This window comes from Hermetia illucens, chromosome 1 (assembly GCF_905115235.1).
Source record: "Hermetia illucens chromosome 1, iHerIll2.2.curated.20191125, whole genome shotgun sequence".
NCBI classification, from domain to species: Eukaryota; Metazoa; Arthropoda; class Insecta; order Diptera; family Stratiomyidae; genus Hermetia; species Hermetia illucens.
Genome location: NC_051849.1, coordinates 88,894,673 through 88,914,165, shown reverse-complemented (window position 1 = coordinate 88,914,165; position 19,493 = coordinate 88,894,673). Strand labels below are relative to the sequence as shown.

The following is a 19,493-nucleotide window of genomic DNA, read 5'->3' as shown; positions in this document are numbered from 1 at the left end:
GATCCTGCTGCTTTTATCTGGCGTCGCACATTGGTCAGGGTCAGCCTAATCAGTCTTATCAATTTCGTCGGGATACCGAATTCTCTCATGGCCGTGTACAGTTTTCCCTGGGTATGGTATCATAGGCGGCTTTAAAGTCGATGAATAGATGGTGCAACTGTTGTCCATATTCCAACAGTTTTTCCATCGCTTGTCGCAGAGAGAAAATCTGATCTGTTGCTGATTTTCCTGGAGTGAAGCCTCTTTAGTATAGACCAATGATGTTCGGGGCTATCCGACCTACCACCTACCGGTAAGTCCGTTCGTATCCGAGACACGGCTAACGTTTGCATAGCAGAAAAAAATCGAAATCTGCAGGCTGCTATCCCACAGATTTCTACCCCTTTAACGACTAGCAGGGAATAGTTTGAGTGAATTCTTAACCCCACATCACAGGGAAGTCAGCATTTCAGTTGGGTAAAAATGTAATAGATTAATAAACAAATATTATTCAAACGGGCTTGGCACCGTTTTGTTGCGCGGCTAACATAATTTCTAATGAAAATATGCGCCCTTTCATGAGTTAGTTGCTACGAGATTCATTAAAGCCAAGGAGGTGGCTTCGTAGTTCTGCCATGTAATGAGACCGAACTGCCAGCAAAGACAGAGGCGGAGTCATCCGGGAACAATATGATCCACAACAGTTCAGATGTGTAAACTTTTCACGGGTCGTAAGCAAGAACTTTCAACTAGACATCACTTATAGACTCTCAGCAAAGTCATATATACATTAGATCTCGCTGACTTCGTGGTAAAACACCGAATTTTGACATTTTTCCTCCATGGTTCGTATCACACATTGGAGGATGGCGGATGCGACTCATGAATGATAAAGTGGAAACACAGGAGAAAAACTCTAGCAAATCAATTATTCTAAACGTATATTCTTATAATATATAAGCACTATAAAAGCAACTATGGAATCTAAGAAAATAAAAGGTATTTAATCTGCGAAGGAAAACTTGGCGTGTGCGGCATGTTTCGTTCGAATTTACGTTAAGGTTTCTCCCTGCGTTACACAGGCTTCCAAGAAATCTATGCGCCTTTCCAATGTTGTAAGTTTCTCGTTGAGTACGGCTAAACGGGATCGACAGGACATATCTAGCAAAAAACGAAAATTCCGTAGAAATATTGCTTAAGAATGATAGGCCGACATCTTACCAAAGGAGTTCAGGAAGTCAGTGATTCGCTTTATGCTCGCCGTAATAACTTCTATATACTCTCTATTAGCCCAGTCCTGGTGGATTTGTTTCTGAATTGCCTCACGATGCACTCCCGACATCTTAGCGCTTTAAAAGTCCTTGAAAATTAAATATTTTTGTTCCGTAGACTGGGAACTGTGTAAACGTCAGAAGTAATCGTAAATGACACACCAGAAATGTCATACAGTTGCGTGCGATAACAAGCAATGGAGGGATGGATCTATCATGAGATGTCGAGACTCGAAGTTTCTTTGACGGCGGCTGTCAATCGGCAGCAACAGCTGTGGTTATCGCGGAGGAGAGGTTTTCTGTTTTAGGATTTCAGGCGTGAACCAAAATGTCCTTTGGAAGTAATTTGCGGATGTTCGCCAATAAGGCAAGTCTGTGCTGCAATGTTAATAAGGTGACGCTGGAGCTGTTTTCAAGATGCAGTACAGTTGCATTCTTGCAGTACGGTAAGTATGGGTTTGACTTGTTGAGGTTAAATGAATGGAAATTGATTTTCTCGCGAATTCAGACAAGGACCCAGGTCCGAGTTTCAGCAACCCAGACGTCCAGAAACTACTAAAGTCTATGACACGAGTGCAGCTGGAGAAAGTCTACAAGAAGCGATCTGTTTCCGACAACACAGTGGAGTACAAGTAAGTGCCTTTATTTTGGAAGTCGGAGCCTGTCGTAGCTGCAAATCCTCTGGAGCTCCCAAATCAATCGGTTAAATTATCTTTGAATTAGACTGTTTATTTCATACGCTTTCTAGATTCATGACGTCAGAGCAGTTGGAAAAACAATTTCGCAAAGCAGCTGAGCGAGCAGAGAAACTGATCCAAATGCCTCCCATCGTAAAGGTACAAATTAGTTCCCTCAAACAGTTGAAGGAAATTAATCTGAATCCTATAATTGTAATTTTAGGTCAAAGAAGACTCCCAAAAAGTAATTTCTCGCGACCCAGCCCTCACAAATTTCTCCAACACTAAATTTGTGATTGCCGACATAACGTACGGCGTAAACTCCTCCGACCGGAAAATACTCGTCCGACAGACAGATGGAACATTGGAATATGCGCCGCTGTCTATCCGGAAACGAATAAACCAAATATACTTCCCGCACCCTGGCCGCAAAATCCGTCTTCCCAGAATGTTCGAACCGGAGCACTTGAATCGTTGCCTCGCAAACTTTCAATATGAATTCATCCTGGACCGAGCCTGCGTTCAGTTTGACCCGTACGAAAAGGAGTACCATGAAATAACCACCAAAGTCTATAATCACATCAACGAGAGCAAGAGATTCGACGACTTGCGCTCGACTCGACATTTCGGCCCAATGGCATTTTACTTCGCTTGGCATCAAATCATAGACGATCTCCTCTACGATATGATCAAGCAGGACTATCTGAAGAACGGAGCAGAGCTGGTTGCCTTGTACTACCAGTTAAATGGCATCGATTATGATAAGAGCATCCATGAAAAATTGGAGACTCTTGTGCAGCCACAAAGCACAATTCAGAGTGTTCTGAAACCGAAGGCATCTGACGACATGCACGAAGAAATCAAGAATGCTATTGGGAAATCCGCCGAAGATTTCACTGCGGACGATATTTCTTTCGAGTTTATTGAGACATTTGTGAAAACGAAGGCTCTGAAGAAAGTCCAGCTCGAGTTGGCTTTGCAGGCGCTGCGAGAAACAAATGACGAGAAGAAGAAACTCTACCACGGTCTAAAGAAGGCACATGGAATTAGTTAAGATTAGTTTGTGGTCATTCTGTTGATAATAAAAGTGTTGGTTAGGAATCGAAACAAAATGTGTTGATGTTGAGTTCGAATGAATCTCTGCGTCGAATGTTAAAAAATGGAGGATCTTTTCTTGACTATTGTGTCTATGAATGCTTTTCTCTAGATTCCTCCCAATCTACACTAGGAAGTGTGTTTGTGTGATTGTCGCGAAGCCCCTTGTTGGAGTATACTGCGCTAACCCTCACTGCCGATTTTCTGGATTTGTTGTTATGACGTTCCATTGCTGTGAGCTTATCCCTTATTGACGCCGGCTGCCAACCAAGTTACAATTCATCATCAACAACGGCGCAACAGCCGGTATCCGGTCTAGGCTTGCCTTAATAAGGAACTACAGACATCCCGGTTTTCCGCCGAGGTCCACCAATTCGATATCCCTAAAAGCTCTCTGGCGTCCTGGCCTACGCCATCGCTCCATTTTAGGCAGGGTCTGCCTCGTCTTCTTATTCTACCATAGATATTGCCCGTATAGATCTTGCGGGCTGGATCATCCTCATCCATACGGATTAAGTGACCCGCTCACCGTAGCCTATTAAGCCGGATTTTATCCACAACCGGACGGTAATGGTATCGCTCATAGATTTCGTCATTATGCAGGCTACGGAATCGTCCATCCTCATGTAGGGGGCCAAAAATTCTTCAGAGGATTCTTCTCTCGAACGCTGCCAAGAGTTCGCAATTCTTCTTGCTAAGTACAGTAAAAGCTTTGACCCTATGGTGAGACGTTTCGAGCGGAACAGTTTTTGTAAGCTGAAATAGGCTCTGTTGGCTGACAACAACCGTGCGTGGCTTTCATCGTCATGGCTGTTATCGGTTGTGATTTTCGACCCTAGATAGGAGAAATTATCAACGGTCTCAAAGTTGTATTCTCCTATCCTTATTCTTCCTGTTTGACCAGTGCGGTTTGATGTTGTTTGTTGGTTTTTGGTGCTGGCGTTGCCACCATATACTTTGTCTTGCCTTCATTGATGTGCAGCCCAAGATCTCGCGCCAATCACCGCCTGCTCGATCTGGATGAAGCCAGTTTGTACGTCTCGGGTGGTTCTTCCCATGATGTCGATATCGTCAGCATAGGCCAGTAGTTGGATGAACTTAAAGAGGATCGTACCTCTTGGATTTACCTCAGCATCACGGATTACTTTCTCGAGGGCCAGGTTATAGAGGACGCATGATAGGGCATCGCCTTGTCGTAGACCGTTGTTGATGTTGAATGGTCTTGAGAGTGATCCTGCTGCTTTTAAAACTTCCTGGTGCGCTTGCTCCCTGTACTTTTCTAGTTCACAGACTTGTGTGTTCCTCAGGCTTTCTTTTTCCGTCTGTGAAGTCGCTTCTCCGCTCGACGGAGTTCGTGATAAGTCTCTGCGCGTGCCCGCGTTCTTTGAGAATGCAACATTACTCGGTATGCGGCATTCTTCCGTTCCGTTGCTAGCTTACATTCATCGTCAAACCAGCCGTTCCGACGTTTTTTGCGGCTGGGGACAAGTATCTTTGTGGCCGTATCAATGATAACGTTCTTCAGGTGGTTGTGAAGATCATTTGTTGATGCTTCATCTCCAGGACCTCTGTTGACTGCGGTTATTGCAGCATCCATTTCCCTCTTATAGGTGTCGCGGAGGGCTGTGTTGTGGGTGGCTTCAGTATTGACTCTCACTTGATTGTCAGGGGAGATCGTAGGTAGTGTCGTAATTCGAGTTCGGAACACTATGCCAACGAGATAGTGGTCTGAGTTTATATTGGCCCCCTATATATTGTGACATTCATCAAGGCTGAGAGGTGGCGGCGTTCAATCAGCACGTGGTCAATTTGGTTGAAAGTGGTCCCGTCTGGAGAGGTCCACGTATGTTTGTGGACCGCTTTCTGCGCAAACTAGGTACTTCCAACAAACTAAACTATGGGAGCCAACGCATCGCCTGAATACGGGCTCCGTCCCGACTTGGCTGTTAAAATTCCTAAGTATAGTTTTGCCTGGGACATGCTTCGAGGGTTCGTTCTATTGCCGCGTAGAATACAAAATATTCCTTCATATTTTGCCAAACTCGAAAATATATATATGCACATACATATCAAAGACATAAATACTGTGTTCATCTTAAATAACCAAATATTGTCTATTACCACATGACGATGCATACATATATATGTGCGTATCTAAGTTGATCTAAACGAATTTCCATTTTTTTTCAGATTTTTCAGTTGAATAGGTTCTGAGAACGAGACCAGTTTAACTTTTGAGGCACACAATTTGAGACCTCACTCCAATGTTTGACGCAATATCGGAAATAAAATCAATTTCAAGAAGTACCAATCGAGTCCTTTCACTCAACACCAAATGACGCTACTCGCTACCTGTAAAGGGACACACAGCCCACATATTCTCACCAAATTTCGTGACAATAGGTTCAACCGTTTCGAAGTAAATTGGATGTAACTGACAGACAGATATCGAATCGAAACGGAAAATCTCAAAGTCAACTTACGGAAATTTCAGTGATGTTCTTTTTGAAAACTGTAATTGATCTCTTGTTGAAGAGTATCGAAGTCCAAATAGTTTTAACCTTTATATTTCGTGATCGCGCGTAGAATCGGATTATCTGGAATTCTTTACAAAGGCGGGCCTAGACTGGATACCGATTGTTGCGCCTTTGATGATGATGATCGCTAGTAGAAGAGCTGTTGAGTGCCATTTGATAGCCCTTTCGCGATATTTTGTAACAAACTTCGTCTTTGGCACGTTGGCAATTGTTGTAAATTCTGACCTCTACTTGCTGTAACCATTTTTCCAGTCTACTTATCATACTCGTAAGTGTATTGTAATCGCCCCTAATTCCTGAAGGCAATAAGGCAATCATTCTCAAAACGAACAATAAGGGAGAATATTTAAACTTAAATTACCAGAATACTAGTCGATGTGCTTGATAGAATCCATGAAAATCTAAAAAAGACTAAAGATATGTGTGAATTACGAAGAACTTTATTTGTCCTTAAAAATTATGTAATTTCAAATTTCTAACATTGTATTGCTCGAGAAAAAATTAAATCGTTAAGTTTTAAAATGTTAAATATTGCTTACGTTTTTCCCGTATGTTCCACGTAAATTTCTTTTGCTTTGTGTAGTCCTAGTGCGATCCAGTCCTGAATTTTGCCCCATGAGGATTACGTTTAGCAGTAGAACTGTCGAGTTTCCCTTATGTATGATTCCTGCATTTTTTTCAACCTTTCTCTTGCTCTGCTCTTCTCGATTGTAAGCTAGATGCAAATGGATTTAAGTGATTTCCAGGTTGTTGTTTGACTCTTAAGCTATTGCGTTCTCAACTTAGGCAGGTATTTTGAGGAAGTTGGGGTAAGGGAAGGAGGCGTAGCTCCAGGCAATCAGACTTCATATATATGACCCATTATGGTCCTTCCAAAAACTTCTGTTCAGAGGGCCTCTTGCTTACGACTCATGAAGCCTAGCGAATCTAAGAATGCCTTTCAAAGACGGAGAGTGCCCAGATTCCTCGTTTAGGGTACTCTTTCCGAGGTATTTTCGTCTGCGGTATATGATAGGGTATCTTTATGAAACGCAGGGCCGACTGATTCTCTATCCTACATTAGCAACATGCAGTCGAACCATCAACACGGATTTTCTGCAGGTGAAAAGTCAATTTCTTGACTTCTGCATTACTAACGATGTTCGAGCACCCTCACACCCATATCAGGACCGTTTTATTCATTCAACCGGGTTTATACAGCCACTGGAGACAGCTCCACATCTTGATGCGTTTGTCATTTAATGCTGATATGTATTGTTAAAACGAATTCGAAGGATGCACCCTGCAGGTTTTTTGTAAGCATTTTTTATGGTGCCAATAAAATCGTGAATATAGTCATAATTTTTTCAAGTGCTGCTTCCATAATCGGATTTTCCAAAAACCCCTCCAGGCCCGATGCCCTTTGGATGGCTGATCTGTCGGTGAAGATTAGTATGTTCATAAAATTGAAAGCCTCGTAGTTATCTGATGACCATACTTTTTTTTGGTAACTACGACACGGTCAAAGACAATTTTTGGAAACCATATTATGTACAGACATCAGAACCACCTGACCAATTTCCAAATCGACGCATAGTAATATCATTGGATTTTTTCCATAATGGTATCAAGTGCATTTCGGATAGTTTTCAGTGCCGCGGGCGGCATAGCCTTCGGATCTATGCTATCAGTTTCCTTGTCTTAGCAAAGTTAAACCTACGCCACTCGACGATCCATACATACATTAAAACGGGGTTTATGATGTACATATCCATAGTACATCTATTAATTCAGTTGTTTTGAAACCTCGCAGGTCTTATCTATCGCAGTCCTACATCACTCTCGGAAGCTTGCGCAGGCTGCGCTATTTGACCAGCATTCGTTTTAACTTTGATTCTATCTCCAGCGAATTAGTCTCTTCACAAAAGCGTCTTTTTATGATAATTGAACTGATCTTATACTTTCTTATGAGTTTGCCTGAAGCCCAAAAGTGCAATATTGTCTGTTACCCGCTACTCACAGATTTTAGTCGTTATAATAGGTAAAGTGACCATGATATGGACGACTTTTGGCTTTCACGTTTCGTTAATGAAGATTGATTAAAAATCCGTAGTTCTGTTCCTACTAAACTTTCAAGTAGTATAGATCCCCCCGTATTAATATTGAAATATCAATAATCCATAGATTTGTAACTCTCATGAAAGAAGACACCCCTGCGAATAATGGGTACCGACGACAGTTGAACGAAATCACCTGACAATCCTGTTTGAGCAAGAAATAAGGAAAAAGGCAGAAGAGTCAGAACAGAACGAAAAAATTGGCATTTACAGAATGTCTTGTGAGGATTGCTCATGTATCTATATATGTAGGACACGCGAAACGTTCAGGTTCGAATACCTGAATTAGTAAAATGTGGTAAAAGACAACAATCAGCTCTGCGGTTGGATGGCGTATTCTGAAAAAAGGACATAAAATGGTGCAGGTAACATTAGTTAAGGAGGTTAAGCGATAAAATGGAAACACACGAAAGCTGTTTCATCAAAGAAAAAGCATCAGGAATACTACCGTAACACATACATATATTATTAAAATAATAATTCTTTTCTTTTCTCTAATAATTCTCAATAATACCAACTATGGGGTAATAAAATTGGCGATGTAGTTAAGGTTCGGTAAGTAGGGTAATATCTGCTAAAGATAACAGGAGACTGCTGAAGAAGGCAGCTCCGCAAAGAGAGAGTGCAACGTCTGATGAGATCGTCTCTGTTCTACGATCGAGTCCGATCAGCCAAAATTTTTTTTTAAAGCCTTACTTGTTCGGGCCAAATACTCGCAAATGTATTGATTGGAAGGTGGAAATAGCATTTGGCTGGTCATACTTCAAGAAACATTTGAATAGTGCGGTACTGTGTTGCACACCAACGGTGATTTCCGATATAAAGAAAAATTTCTATGATCAATCGAATGCAAACCGGGAGGAGCTTTGTGATGACAAAATGAGATTGGCGGTAGTCAAACATTGGCGCTTTGGTGGGAGTGTGAGATTTATGGATTTCGGCAACTTCCACCGCTTCGTCATGGGTGGCTCAGTATTTGAGCATAGAGCCTGCAAGATCAGTCCAACTGACCGACAACATAGACGCAATCAAACTGATCACATTACGATCAGTAGTAGATTTAGAAGTTGTCTTCTATGTGTGTAGCAAACTAAGCGCTGATATTAACCTCGAAGGGAATCATCGTGGTCGCTTGCGTTCAATGCTGCACCTCCATGAACACCGACCGCTTATATGATCCAGTTGTCGCTCAACAGTGAGAGAACTATGTTGCTTTTCCCAAGGCAGATGCCGTAAATATCGGAGGTGAGCTGCCATTAAATATGCTCTTTTTCGGGAGCTATTCAGGTCAGCGGAACAAGCGGAAGCAGATCGATGAGTGGAGAGGATTGAAGGCTGTATTAAACGCTGCGAGTAGTGGTAAGCGGACGTGTTACTTCAATACTGTGCAATATCCCGGGCAATTCAGTGTGTGCCATGATAAAAGGGAATTTCTTATTTCGCTAGTCCGAGAAGCTGCCATCGATAGTAATCATATCGAAACCGAATACCACATCACGAAAGAGTTGACATGTGGTGGCAAATTTTCCCATGGTTCGATAAAAGGTGTTAACGATCGTCTCCTCAGTCACGAAACAAAATGACATCATTTCAGCCATCAATATACTCAAATGGACGCTCATCACTACTACTGCATTTTCCACTACTACTTCCACTTATACGGAAATCGTGGGAATCCCAGAATATAAGAAAGATGACTGTTAAGATTCCGGGGGCACCCCTTTTGAGTGCGACAAATTCGAGAGGTATCTGCGTGCTCCCTACCGTGGCAAAGATAAGAAGGTAAATAATCCTGGAACGGATCAATGAGCATCTCGGAAGCTTGATCAATAAACAAAAAGCTCGTTTCCGCTCTGGATCCTTCTGCAGTGACTACGCCAGCAGCCTTCGGATCTTTTTGGAACAGTGCACAATTGCAAAGATAATAGCTAAAGTAATCCTGAAACGTATCAAAGAACACCTAGAAAGCTTGGTCGGAAGAGGGCAGGTTAGTTTCTGCTCTGCACCTTCCTGCGCTGACCACAGTTCAGATCTCCGTTTCAATTGCTCTTCATCGATTTCGAGAAGGTCTTTGGCAGCACCAACATTTTTACTCAGATACCGAAGGTGTCAATTTGTATATCTTGGAAGCATCATTTTTGCCGCATTGGCTGCTTTGTACAAAATTAGGTTAAAACTGTTCCGTGCTATTGTTTTTTATGTTGCTATCTGGAGTTATCACATAGAAAGTGACCTCCACTGTTACCCGAAAACTTCAAGCCTTCGCTAATACTTGTCTACGTCGTGTCCTCGTGGTAGTCTGGCCTGATACAATTTCGAAGAAAGAACTTCATTTGCACACGGGCCAGATACTCGTTGATGTGACTAATGGGTCACATGGTGCAGAACAGTGGCGGAAAAGCTTTAGCTTCAATGGGAGTCCTGACTGAAGCAAATTTCAGAAAATTGTCAACGGCAGAATCGTGTGCATTGTTTGAAATGGTAGAATCTTCAATTTTATTGCTAAGGATGTTCCCCTAAACCGGATGATTAATTAGATGACTAGAGTCGATATTTCAAATGAATAATTTCCGAAAATACATTTTTGAATGCACAGATGTCGGTATTCAGCAACCTCTAGTTGGTATGTTGGAATATCTCCAGGGTTTCTGTAGCATCTAATTTATGGACATTGTGGGTTTTCCGATCAAACACTTGCTTTGACTGTTATTTAACTAAATCTGTCGACATTTTTTGTTCAGATGATCCAATTCCCCACAATTTTGATCACCACAAAACATAAAAATAAAAAATTCTTGGCGGACATTTGTAACGTAACGGTATATTTTCCAATAAAAAAATACCGAAAGTTGTTGACTGTAGGCACTTTAAGATGATATAATGGTCGTTTGAAAAAAGTTTTAAGTTTACTCTGAAAAAAATAGTAAAAATGACCAATTTTTTGCACTACAAGTGGAGTTAACCGCTTAATAATGTTGGATACTATGAACATCGTTAGGAATTCAGCTCAAGATACATGGAACCCCAGAATTTAATTAGGACCATTCTCGTTCTGTCGGTATTGTAGAATTGACCAGTAAGAAAGCGAAGTGAAGTGAAAAATTGGTAAGGGTTAATCAAAATTACAATTGAAAGCAACAACAGCACAACAACGGCAGTGGAATTTAGGTTCTAGTGTTAACATAAAAGTTACAACCTGATATAGTGAAAATGTTTCGTAAATTGAAAAACATGTTTACGCATCATTTAACATTCTCTGATTATATTTATCACAGTCCAACAGCACTGATATTATTAGATAATTACTGATATTAGTTACATATGAAGTGATAAGTTTCATGCTCACAGGGAATCTAAGAACTGCAGCCTGTATGAATACTTGTATTTGCGCATTGATTCCTTTTTCGATTTCAAATGGCGATCACGTATATTCTTCCATTTTTTACGAATATGTTCTATTGATATTCTCCCTCCAAGAGCTTCATGTACTTTTTTCCATTCATCTTCAACGATTTTTTGATAATTTTGATACAAAACTGGCCGTTTAGAAACTTCATTTATCAACCGAATGGCGATGTCTGCATGAAGGGTGAAACCTCATTGATTGTGGTAGTTACACAAATGTTTTGATAGCTTACCGTCGTCATCTGATTCCTCCATCCTTTCAACGATATACTGGTATATCACGGGACTTTCAGTTTTTTCTAGACCTGCCATGTTTTCGAAATTTATCACTTTGTGGTTCGCGTTCAATCTACGAAAAACAGAAGAGGGCTAACACATTTCCCAAAATATACTTTTTGGAACATAATACTTCTCTGTGAACCGCTCTGGAACCATTTGATGTTCCGGAATGTAGTTATTTGTAATAAGTGGCACCGATTGAGCCGATGGCGTACTTCTTTCATTCTTGAGCGAGGTGATATTAAATAGATCAATTTTAAGCGCTGGCCGTTGTTCTTCAGGTACTAGACTCTTGTAGCTGTGACTTAACACTATATTCGATTGCAAACACGTTGCGAACAACAGGTCTGGAATTCTGTTTTCACAATTTTTAACATTATTCATTTGATATAAACCCAATGTATTGATAGAGTCGATTAGCGTCATTTCATACTGTTGGGCGCAATCCACTCGGGCATTCATGTGGCTACCTTCCTCGCTAGGCTCCCAATGCACATTCCACAAATTAAAATCTCCGATGACAATGATTTCGTCTTCATTATGCTTAGAAGAACTAATCGAGTTCAAAACTTTGGCGAGATTAGAATACTTTGAGGAGGAAATTTCACAAGCCATGTTAACAACGATCAAATAAATTGAGGCATTATTTATTCGAATATTCAACGCTATTAAATCCAGGTCACCGGGATTTTCTGGAATGTCTATCAAAGATGCTGAAATATCATCGCGTATAGCAATCAGTACTCCGCCGTCTATATTTTCGCTATCATCAGCATATTGATCCCTGCGAAATATGTTGTATTGCTTCCCGTGGAGATGTTTGTAGAGCACGAAGGTTCCGTTCAGTCCAGTGTCTGTTAGTGTGATTATATCATAATTCGACTTGTTGATGTTATCTGTTAGTTCCGGTAGCTTATTGCGAAGTCCACCCACATTTTGATAGTATATTTTCAAATGTGGGATGATGTGGCGCTTCTGACTGTTTTCTTTTGTTGGCTTTGCTGATTCTTTGATGTAAGCCATAGCTGTGCATCGGTTGGACCAAAATCTGAATGAGAAAAGGCAAGGTTAGATGAAGAAAAAGACATGAGCGTACACATATATTTTCCAAACTTCATTTGCCACCAGGTCAAGCACTTTATCAACCCTATCAACACGACACGCTTTGATACACTTGTTGAAAAGTTCGACTATTCGGAACACGTCTATTGAGACACGTCTATTGAGATAGGGTAGGGAACACCATACGTAAACATATTAGCATATTCAATATTGTAGTAAACTGACATTATTTGAAGAGCTACTGAAGAAATAGAGAAAACTAAATGTATGAGCATTGAATCTCATCAAAGATGTCAACGACTAACTCCTTAAATTTTGCTTAGCAAATTTATGCTTTTTATCTCCAGGGCATTGGAGCTTTCTGGATCTGGAATTCCCTTTTTTTAAAACGTCAGATTAGAAATTACTCTGCACATTTACATGAGTGTGAAAATCACACACAAAGTAAGATTTGCTGTCAAAAAGAGTAATTAACAGTTCGTCGAACAAAAGTTGTACCCACCTAAATGGAGTCCGACTGGTTTAAAATCGGTAGATGCAAGATTTGAACTGCACACACTATCCATCATCGTCGAAGTATCGTAGGAATAGTGCGTGGAAAATAACAGAAAACTATCAGCGACATCAAGCATCTCTCTCAAGACTGACCTGACTGACTGGCCACGTGCGGTAAGTCCTAGACTTAGTACCAATAGATCAGTATTTCATAAGTTTCATCAGAATGATAAATTATGACAAACTGATCATCTAGGGTATTTCTATGAACTTTTGAACACTTCAGTCTTTCTTAGTCCATACACAAAAACTTTGGATGTCTTTAATCTAACGCGTTCGAACAGCATTCCAGTCTGAAGAACCTAAATTGGAACGGGAAAAATTGCGGCGCCCAATATACATACACTTCAGGCCCACAGGAATGAAGTGCCTAAAGAATTTAGCCCATCTTCCCGAGCTAAGTTCTACCCGACTGGTCCTCTAGGTTCTCCACAGCAAAAGGGATGGGACGACATTCAACCAGATTCATAACGCTCCCAATAAGAAACGAACTCTTTTTAGCATTACTGATGTTGAAACGTCATCGATATCGCATAGCAAATAATGAAAATAGCAGATTCGTCCCCGTTAACAGTAAAACGAATAAAAATGACATTGAAATATGTTGACCATTAAAAGAAGAAATCTTGCACATGCTGAGCACATTGTAGTTAGCCGGAAAGCAAGTCCGCTGACTCCAAGACTTCCAGAGAAGCTTGCCCTCCTCCACTGGTCTGTGCTATGTATTTTTGAAGCGATCCACTCGTCGACCATCTTGACATAATAGGTTCCACTGCATGGCGTAGTCAGTAACGCAGGTGTTATCGTTCCTCAATCTGCCACCACAACCCACTGTTACTTCCGCGGGTAACTGGTCATTACGTTCTTCATTTGAAACTTTTTTGGGCCAGAGTACCCTGTTGACATTAAACAGACAATTGTTGACAAAGGCTGGGGACCTTTCAACAACAGTAGTGGTCACTCTATATGTGCTGCTTCCATATAGCAATACAGATAGAATATTAGCCCCACGCAGTCTCAGCTTGATGTTGGTGTTGAGATGACGGCATTTCCAGATTATGTACAAAATAGCAAAGGCGAATCTGACAATGTTTGAGCGTCGAGCAACATTAAGTTCGGTGCAGCCGACGCTTTTGAGGTTTTCCAACGATCTGACTTGACAATGCTAGGGCCAGAACCATCATTTGTTGTTAAACGGTCCATTGTTAAGTCTGCAATTAACTACAGTCAGCTACTACATTCCTCTCTGCCCCTCCAAGGAATGAAATTGATGCGAGTACGCACGAATTCAAATTGCTCTGAGCATGGCCGACGGTAGCGAGGGTTCCAAAATGCTCCTTTCCCCATCTCCAACGATATAAGTTAAACATTTTGGGCTTAAGTAAAGTACGATGCTGGGCCTCTGGAGAGTATTCCTCTCCCTCTTGTAGCAATGTGCTTTTGTAGCACATACAATTACACGAAATTCAGGGAAGACTGCCTAAGGTTGAAATTGTGATCATGACAGGTGGTCTGAATGCCAAAGTGGCTCTGATAACAACTTCCTTGGACATGTGATTGAGCAGTAAGATCTTGATGACCGTAACGATAGTTTTTTTTATGGGAGATTTCTGGATTTCTGCATCTTCCACCCCCTCGTTATTGGTAGCACATGATTCAAGCATAGAGCTTGCTATAAATTCAAATGGGTTTGAATTGACCAACACTGCACGAGCAATCAGATCGATCACTTCGCGATTAGCAGTAAATTTATGAATTGTCTCCTGGATGTGTGTAACAAAAGAGGCGCTCACGTCGGCCTCGAAAGGAATTACTATTTGATGGTCGCTTACGTTCGCTTGCGTGTTGCTCCGACACTTATTGCGGGTGCGATGAGCTCGAGCTTCGATACTGAGCGAAATTCCGAGAAATTCAGTGTAGTGTGCGCCGTGACAAAAGGAAATTTGCTATTGCATTAGTCAGGGAATGAGAAGATGTCGCAAAACGCACGATTCCAGAAGAATATACCACATCACTAAAGTACTGCCATATGATCCCCTGAAGGACGTAAACAATCGACTCCTTATCCACAATGACGAGCTGTTGAAGTGTCGGAAAGAACACTTCACCATGGTTTTTAACCGTATCACATCCGATGAAGTTCCGCTTCTTGTAGATTAAATGGCTAGCCACCGTAACATGCGGATATGAACTGTTCCTCGAAGCAGAAAGAGAAATCACTTTGGCCATCAATGCAATCAAACGGAGTAAACGGTTGACGGTCTCCCCGCGAATTTATTTATCGCTGCACCTGCAATTACTGGAGCCTTGCTACTTCCACTGACACGGAAACCTTGATAATCCGAGACCTTTCCTACAGAGTGGAAGAAGGAGATGATTGTTAAAATTCCAAAGAAAGGCAGGGTCTTGAGTGTGACAATTGGAGAGGTATCTGCATGCTCTCCGCCGTTCCAAAGGTAATAGCTAAAAGAATCCTGGAACGCATTAAAGAACATCTCGAAAGCTCGATTGGTAGAGAGCAGGCTAGCTTCCGATCTGGATCCACCTGCCTTAACCATATTAACACCATATTGATCATTTTGGAATAGTGGGCGGTGTTGAAATCTTCGCTTCACATGCTCTTCATTTATTTCGAGAAAAATTTCCATAATAAACAGGGAGTGTATCTGGCGTTCTCTATGCAGGAGGAGCACTCCGGAGAAACTAATAGCTATTATCAGAGCGAGATATGATGGCGCAAAATGCCATGTGGTACTCCATGCTGAAATCTCGCAGAATTTTAAGATCCAAAGTGGAGTCTTCCAGGGTTGCATATTGTCACCGTTATTATCTTCTCGTTCTCGTTATCGCCTCTCAATCTTATCTCCATCTATATTTATGGACAGAGAATCGAAGGTATAGAAAATTAATATATCTGCGTATGACTTTCCTTATTATGTTATGTATATTAGTCAAGGTATTAATAGCGCAAGTGAGTTGCCTTTAATTAGGCAATATTTTAAGAAGCGACTAATCCACTATTCCAGATTTGCCAATGAGTGTATTGCTCTAGAAATATGTGGCGCACAACAGTAAAAGACGAGTTTGGGCTTTTTGAGAAATTCTGGAAACCCATATTATCAACGATGAATTGTGGTCAGTGAGTTCTAACACCTGTAAGACCGTGGCACTTATTCATGTGCAATGTTCAGATACGAAATGGTTGTTGGAAGTACTTGGTTTGTGCGGAAAGCGGTCCACAAACATACATTGGCCTCTCCAGACGGGACCACTTTCAACCAAATTGACCACGTGTTGATCGCACGCCGCCACCTCTCAGCTTTGATGAATGTCAGAACATATAAGGGGACCAATATAGACTCGGATCACTATCTCGTTGGCATGGTGCTCCGAGCTCGAATTACGACACTACCTACGATCCCCCCTGACAATCAAGTGAGAGTCAATACTGAAGTCACCCACAACACAGCCCTCCGCGACACCTATAAGAGAGAAATGGATGCTGTAATAACCGCCGTCAACAGAGGTCCTGGAGATGAAGCATCAACAAATGATCTTCACAATCACCTGAAGAACGTTACCATAAATACGGCCATAAAGATAAGCCCCAGCCGCAAAAAGAGTCGGAACGGTTGGTTTGACGACGAATGTAAGCTAGCAACGGAACGGAAGAATGCCGTCGAGCGGAGAAGCGACTTCACAGACGGAAAAAGGAAGCCTGGGAGAACCAACAAGTCTGTGAACTAGAAAAGTACAGGGAGCAACCGCATCAGGCGCGCAAGTTTTACCAACAAGTCAGCAGGATGAAACCTTATACAAATCTGATTTCCGACAGAATGGGCATATTGGGTTGAGTACTTTGATGAGCTACTGAACAACCAGAACATCGGCGAGTTGGAGGTCCCGCCAACTGAAGACGATGGAGAAATACTGCCACCAACAAGTTTAGGAGAAACAATCGGTACAATTCATGGGCTAAAAAATCATAAGTCGCCAGGAGCCGATGGAATTACAGTCGAATTGGGTAAATATGGAGGCGACCAACTGTAACTACACCAAGTGGTTCATCAACTTGTGCTCAAGGTATGGGACAGCGAATCCGACGATTGGCAACGAGGCATTATCTGTCTCATACATAAAAAGGGAGATATCACACAGTGCAGCAATTATAGAGGTATCAAGCTGCTGAGTACCATTTATAAGATATTCTCCGCTATCTTGCTAGGCCGGATAGCCCCATACGCCCAGAGCATCATTGGCCCATACCAAAGAGGCTTCACTCTAGGCAAATCAGCAACAGATCAGATTTTCTCTCTGCGGCAAGCAATGGAAAAACTGTTGGAATATGGACAACCGTTGCACCATCTGTTCATCGACTTTAACGCCGCCTATGATAGCATAGCCAGGGTAAAACTGTACACGGCCATGAGAGAATTCGATATCCCGACGAAATTAATAAGACTGACTAGGCTGATCCTGACCAATGTGCGAGGCCAGATAAAAGCAGCAGGATCACTCTCAAGATCATTCGACATCAACAAGGGTCTACGTTAAGGCGATACCCTATCATGCGTCCTCTTTAACCTGGCCCTCGAGAAAGTGATCCGTGATGCTGAGGTAAATGCAAGAGGTACGATCCTCTTTAAGTCCACCCAACTACTGGCGGAACGACCCGAGACCCACAAATTGCCTTGATCAATGAAGGCAAGACAAAATATATGGTGGCAACGTCAGCACCGAAAACAAACCAACCAACAACATCAAACCGCACTGGTGAAACGGGAAGAATAAAGATAGGAGAATACAACTTTGAGACCGTTGACAATTTCTCCTATCTAGGGTCGAAAATCACAATCGATAACAGCTACGATGATGAAATCCGCGCACAGTTGTTGTCAGCCAACAGAGCCTATTTCAGCTTACAAAAACTGTTCCGCTTGAAACGTCTCACCATAGGGTCAAAGCTCTTACTGTATTAGGCAATGATCTTGCCAGTCCTCATGTATTCCTCGGAGACTTGGGTTCTTAGCAAGAAGAACTGCGAACTCTTGGCCGCGTTCGAGAGAAGAATCCTCCGAAGAATTTTTGGCCCCCTACATGAGGATGGACGATTCCGTAGCCTTCATAATGACGAAATATGTAAGCGGTGCCATGACCGTCAGTTTGTGCATAAAATCCGGCTCAATAGGTTGCGGTGGGGTCACTTAACCCGTCTGGATGAGGATGATCCAGCCCGGAAAGTTTATAAGGGCAATACCTATGGTAGAAAAAAAGGACGAGGCAGATCCTGCCTGAGATGGAGCGACGGCCTAGGTCGGACGGCAGACAGCTTTTGGGGATATCGAATTGGTGGTCCTCGGCGGAAAACCGGGATGTCTGTAGTTCCTTATTAAGGCAGGCCTAGACCGGATACCGGTTGTTGCGCTTGATGATGATGATGAATGTCCACCCAAAAATGGAGCTAGCATAGAGAAAGTTATTGAGTTGAGGGGTCAAATGGCAGACACAAGCCCGGGGAAATCTTTAAGTGGATAGCTGTAGGATAGGTAGTGGTAGGCAAATCTCACTGGTGGCAATGGGATTTGTATCGCGAGTTGACGTCGGATACTAGTTGACCTAGCTGTGAATGAGTACCGGAGTCAAATCAGGCTAATAATCTCGGGCGAGCGCAATGCTGACCACATTGTCTCCTATAGTGTACTGTAGTGTACCGTTACGGTCTTGAATGAAGTGCTCTAACACACTTCAAGGCCTGATCCAATATGGATTGTTGCGCCAATGATTATTATTATTATGATCCTCCTCGGGTTTAGTCTGCGATCGCCAAAAATAGTTCTATTTCCGCCGGTAGCACTTCGCTGACCCAAACTACAATGGAGCCAAGGCTAACTAACTTCCAAAGCATTTCGAATCATCTGAATGTTGAATTACGTCGGGCTCAATTGCTGCATTATACAAAGCTAGGCGCGGCGTGTAGTGTTGTTCCGACCCAAAGAATGCTCTCGGAGTATGTACCGACTGCATAGTATCCACACCACAGGAGCTGATCTTCACGGATATAACAAACTAAGCAATTTTTACGTAGAACAAAAACAATCGCTTAAAACGACATTTCTTACCCGAAATCTAGTTCAGCACTTTGCGCTCACACCTAGTTCTTGTTCGGCAACTTCACCTTCAAATATGTTAAAAACATTGTAACACGTAAAGCGGAATATCGTCCAGTTATTTATTTTTACATTCACTAGCTGTCCGCCGAAAACAAGACGTCGCTTCCATTGGCAGACAGCCTGTGCACTTGTACATGGGAGAAGCAGAAGAGAAGTGTCGTCGGAGGTGTCACCCCCCTCTCAGAAAGTTTCGTTGGTTTGTTAGGGGTCAGTGGCAATCAGATTGGAAGTTCAACGCCATGCAATTTTTGTATGCCGGCAGCCCATTCGCGCAAATAGGGTAGTTTTGATCGTTCTTAGAACTACTTAGTCCGGCCGCGTTCCAAACTAGAACATTGCAAATTCGCCCGCCTTCTGAACTGCTGTT

General features: G+C 42.2%; 3 protein-coding genes across 3 annotated transcripts; 1 reads left to right on the top strand and 2 right to left on the bottom strand.

Moving 5' to 3' along the window:
- Positions 1–903: 903 nt before the first annotated feature.
- Positions 904–1,426, bottom strand: LOC119646469 (probable protein BRICK1-B). The gene is made up of 2 exons (XM_038046919.1): positions 1,201–1,426; positions 904–1,140 (listed from the first exon to the last, which is right to left on the bottom strand). Exons 1-2 carry the CDS (start codon positions 1,319–1,321, stop codon positions 1,031–1,033), a joined length of 231 nt encoding a protein of 76 aa, XP_037902847.1. The 5' UTR covers positions 1,322–1,426; the 3' UTR covers positions 904–1,030.
- Positions 1,427–1,485: 59 nt separating this feature from the next.
- LOC119646468 (28S ribosomal protein S22, mitochondrial) lies at positions 1,486–3,034 on the top strand. Its single transcript, XM_038046918.1, has 4 exons — positions 1,486–1,696; positions 1,759–1,882; positions 1,999–2,086; positions 2,151–3,034. The coding sequence occupies exons 1-4, from the start codon at positions 1,579–1,581 to the stop codon at positions 2,979–2,981; spliced, it is 1,161 nt and encodes a 386-aa protein (XP_037902846.1). The 5' UTR covers positions 1,486–1,578; the 3' UTR covers positions 2,982–3,034.
- Positions 3,035–10,889: 7,855 nt separating this feature from the next.
- Positions 10,890–19,485, bottom strand: LOC119661122. Its single transcript, XM_038070320.1, has 4 exons — positions 19,076–19,485; positions 11,470–12,387; positions 11,294–11,409; positions 10,890–11,233 (listed from the first exon to the last, which is right to left on the bottom strand). The coding sequence occupies exons 2-4, from the start codon at positions 12,360–12,362 to the stop codon at positions 10,998–11,000; spliced, it is 1,245 nt and encodes a 414-aa protein (XP_037926248.1). The 5' UTR covers positions 12,363–12,387; positions 19,076–19,485; the 3' UTR covers positions 10,890–10,997.
- Between the last annotated feature and the right edge of the window lie 8 nt (positions 19,486–19,493).